This window comes from Salvia miltiorrhiza, chromosome 7 (genome assembly GCF_028751815.1).
Source record: "Salvia miltiorrhiza cultivar Shanhuang (shh) chromosome 7, IMPLAD_Smil_shh, whole genome shotgun sequence".
Classification (NCBI taxonomy): Eukaryota; Viridiplantae; Streptophyta; class Magnoliopsida; order Lamiales; family Lamiaceae; genus Salvia; species Salvia miltiorrhiza.
The window spans coordinates 42318729-42322057 of record NC_080393.1 but is presented as its reverse complement, the minus strand read 5'-3'; the positions used below and the strand labels follow the sequence as shown (position 1 = coordinate 42322057).

Genomic DNA, 3329 nt, shown 5'->3' with positions numbered 1-3329 from the left:
AAAGAGTATTTCAATTTTATGGAACGACTCTTTTAATTACTTAAACAACAGCTATTTTTTTTTCATTGTAACAGAAATATTTTTCTAACGTCTTAATTCTTAAAATTTTCTATATATACTCATTTCATTCTTTCATTTCCATACAACTTTTCAATACTTCATTTTTTTTGTTATCTTGTTCACTTCATTTTCACAAGTAAAATGGCGGATTCTAGCTCCCAAAATTTCGATTCTAGTAATTCAAGCTCCCAAAATATTCAAGGTTCCTATTTTCCAACTTCACAATACCATCACATGTCCTACCCTCAACAACAATTTCCATACAACTACCAAATGTCTTCGAATTTTCCCCAACAATTTCCATTCAACTCTCCTGGTGGTTCAAATTTTCCTCAACAATTTCCATTCAACTCTCCTACTGGACCAAGCTTTCATCCACAATTTTCATCCAATTTTCCATCTACTTATTTCATGCCTCCACCAAATCAATTTCAGGAAAATAGCTCACAGTTTCCTCAACATTCTTCACAAATTCCAGTTGTTGTTGATGATGACGTCGAGGAAGTTGGAAAATCTACTGCAACAACCAAGGAGACAAAGGCGGCTTGGAGTCCTGATGAAGACATCCTTCTTGTTAAAGCTTGGTACAACACCAGCACCGACTCCATTATTGGCAATCAACAAAAAAGAAAGGATTTTTGGGAGAAAATTACTGCTTACTACAACGAGTGGAAACCAGAGGACACCGCTGCGCGAAGTTTATCACAGGTGAAAAATCATTACTATAGAATAAATCCAAATCTTAATAAGTGGGCAGGTATCTATAACAATTTCTGGAGCAATCGTGCGAGCGGACAAGGAGATGATGATGTGCTGAAGGCGGCAAAAAGAGCATGGAGAAATGATGATCCAAAAAACAAGGACTTCAAGTTCTTTCACGTATGGAAGATGATCCAAACTTGTGGGAAATGGACTCCTCAACAAATGCCACAGAATCCTCAGAAAAAGGCCAAAAATTCTGAAACAGACAACCCATCTTCTACGGACACTGGAGCTCGAATTCGACCGATGGGACAACAGAGAGCTAAACTACAAGCGAAACAAAAGGCTAAAATGACATCTACAGTCAACGAAGATAAGTGGAAGCATCTCCAAGAGGCTATGAATAAACAAATGAGCCTCCAAGAGGTACAACTCAAGCTTCAAGAGGAACAACTCAAGCTTCAACATATTGAATTTTGTAGACAAGATACTAGTGGCATGTCGGAGGATGAACTCTACAACCATTTCACGCTTGTAGCTGAAATCAAGGCAAAATATGGGTGGAAGTAATATGTTTATGTATCGTTTAGCTATTGTAAGTGTGCTTTAGTTATTTCTGGACTTGTAAGTGTGTTTTGTCTATGTTGTACTTGTAAGTGTGTTATGTCTAATTCTGTAGTATGAAGATAATGTATTTGTAATATTAATTATGACCAAGCTTTGAATTATGTTACTTTTGTAGTAATCAACTACCATTCAACGGTCAAACTTAATCATAACAACCATCTACCATTCATCAACTACCACAACACCTACCATTCAACGGTCTTAAATATTTTAGCTATATATACAAGTGATTCATTCTTCACTTAATCACAACAATCTCATACTTCCTTTCATCTCATTCAACTTTACTCACTCCCAAACACAATAGAAAAAATGTCTGATACTCCTAGTCCACATGAAATTGATGAAATATGGAAGCAATACCTTCGGAATTCGGCAACCAATCCGATTATGCGAGAGATGATTGCTATGCTTGATGCAGATGAAGCAACAATGTGAAGTTCACGAAGGAGTAGCAGTCCTAGAAAATATAGGGATCGAGAGCGTGAAAGAGGCCATGATCGTCTCGTTTGTGATTATTTCTGTGATGAACCCATCTATGATGGCGATCTTTTTCGCCGTCGATTTCGAATGCGACGGGACTTATTTGTCAAGATCGTTGATGCGATGAGCAACTACTCACCCTTTTTCACGTTGAGGCAAGATGCAACTGGAAGGAATGGTATATCACCACTCCAAAAGTGCACCGCAGCTATTCGACAGTTGGCATATGCGGCTCCCGGTGATTCACTTGATGAGTACATGCGGATGGGTGAGAGTACTGCTTTGGAATGTCTACATGAATTTTGCAGGAGTATGATTGCCGTTTATGGTGATCGATATTTGAGGACTCCAAATGCAGCATATACTGAACGCTTGCTACAAATGCATGAAGAAAGACATGGCTTCCCGGGAATGCTGGGAAGCCTCGATTGCATGCATTGGGAGTGGCGGAATTGTCCAGTCGCATACAAAGGATACTATACACGAGGCGATCATGGTGTTCCTACAATAGTTCTTGAAGCGGTGGCATCGACAGATTTGTGGATATGACATTCTTTCTTTGGCGTCGCCGGAGCAAGCAATGATATCAATGTTCTTCATGGATCTCCATTATTTAATCAATTCCTTCAGGGAAATGCCCCACCAGTTCAATTCACGGTGAATGGTCGGATGTGTATAACAAAGGATACTATCTTACAGATGGAATTTATCCAACTTGGGCTTCATTCGTCAAGAGTTACCCAGCACCAGGAGATCCGGTCAGACGAAAATTTGCGCAGAGACAAGAGGTTGCAAGAAAAGACGTTGAATGAGCGTTTGGAGTGCTACAAGCTCGTTGGGCAGTAGTTCAAAATCCCGCACGCTCTTATTTTAAGGAAGACCTTCGCAATATAATGCTCACATGTATTATTTTGCACAACATGATCATTGAGGATGAGGGTGAAGAAGCAGTCAACTGGTCTGACGAAGATGCAACTCCTTAGCAACCAATACCAATGGGTACTAATAATTGGGAAGCATTTGAAAATTATCTCCAAAATCACAAGGATTTAACAAATAAACAAGTCCATCTCCAACTTCAACATGATTTGACACAACATATTTGGGCACAAATCAATGCCGCAGATGGCTAGAATTAAGTAATATTAGTTTGAATTATTATGTTTATGTAGTTTCAGATATGATATCCAGTAAAGCTTGAATTGGATCTTCCGCGCCTTCGGGAATTTTGAAGGTAACCTTGTGAGGTTATCTTCGTTTCAACTCAGTGATCCGGCCATCTGTATCTACATCAGAATCGTATCTGACAATTCTAGGCTTAAGTGGAATTTCAATAAATTCAACAGGGAGCTCTAGAGGAACATGCGGTCCCCGGTGTTGCCTTTTTGAGGAAGAAGCTCCTTGATGAGAGGTGGAAGGATCAGCCTCAGTGGCTGGAGTAGAGGAAATGACCTGTT

At 39.5% G+C, this 3329-nt stretch overlaps 2 protein-coding genes across 2 annotated transcripts; both read left to right on the top strand.

Annotated features, from left to right (window-relative positions):
• Window positions 1-201: 201 nt before the first annotated feature.
• On the top strand, window positions 202-1999 carry LOC130994239 (uncharacterized). Its single transcript, XM_057919278.1, has 2 exons — window positions 202-1311; window positions 1811-1999. The coding sequence occupies exons 1-2, from the start codon at window positions 202-204 to the stop codon at window positions 1997-1999; spliced, it is 1299 nt and encodes a 432-aa protein (XP_057775261.1).
• LOC130994238 (uncharacterized) lies at window positions 1996-2718 on the top strand. Its single transcript, XM_057919277.1, has 2 exons — window positions 1996-2382; window positions 2503-2718. Exons 1-2 carry the CDS (start codon window positions 1996-1998, stop codon window positions 2716-2718), a joined length of 603 nt encoding a protein of 200 aa, XP_057775260.1.
• Window positions 2719-3329: the final 611 nt, after the last annotated feature.

Excerpts from the sequence above, each read along its gene's own strand:
- LOC130994239 (XM_057919278.1), top strand. The coding sequence starts at position 202 with ATGGCGGATTCTAGCTCCCAAAATTTCGATTCTAGTAATTCAAGCTCC. Across the intron at positions 1,312-1,810 it reads CGCTTGTAGCTGAAATCAAG|ATGAAGCAACAATGTGAAGT; the intron begins GCAAAATATGGG and ends TGCTTGATGCAG.
- LOC130994238 (XM_057919277.1), top strand. The coding sequence starts at position 1,996 with ATGAGCAACTACTCACCCTTTTTCACGTTGAGGCAAGATGCAACTGGA. Across the intron at positions 2,383-2,502 it reads ATCATGGTGTTCCTACAATA|GGAAATGCCCCACCAGTTCA; the intron begins GTTCTTGAAGCG and ends CAATTCCTTCAG.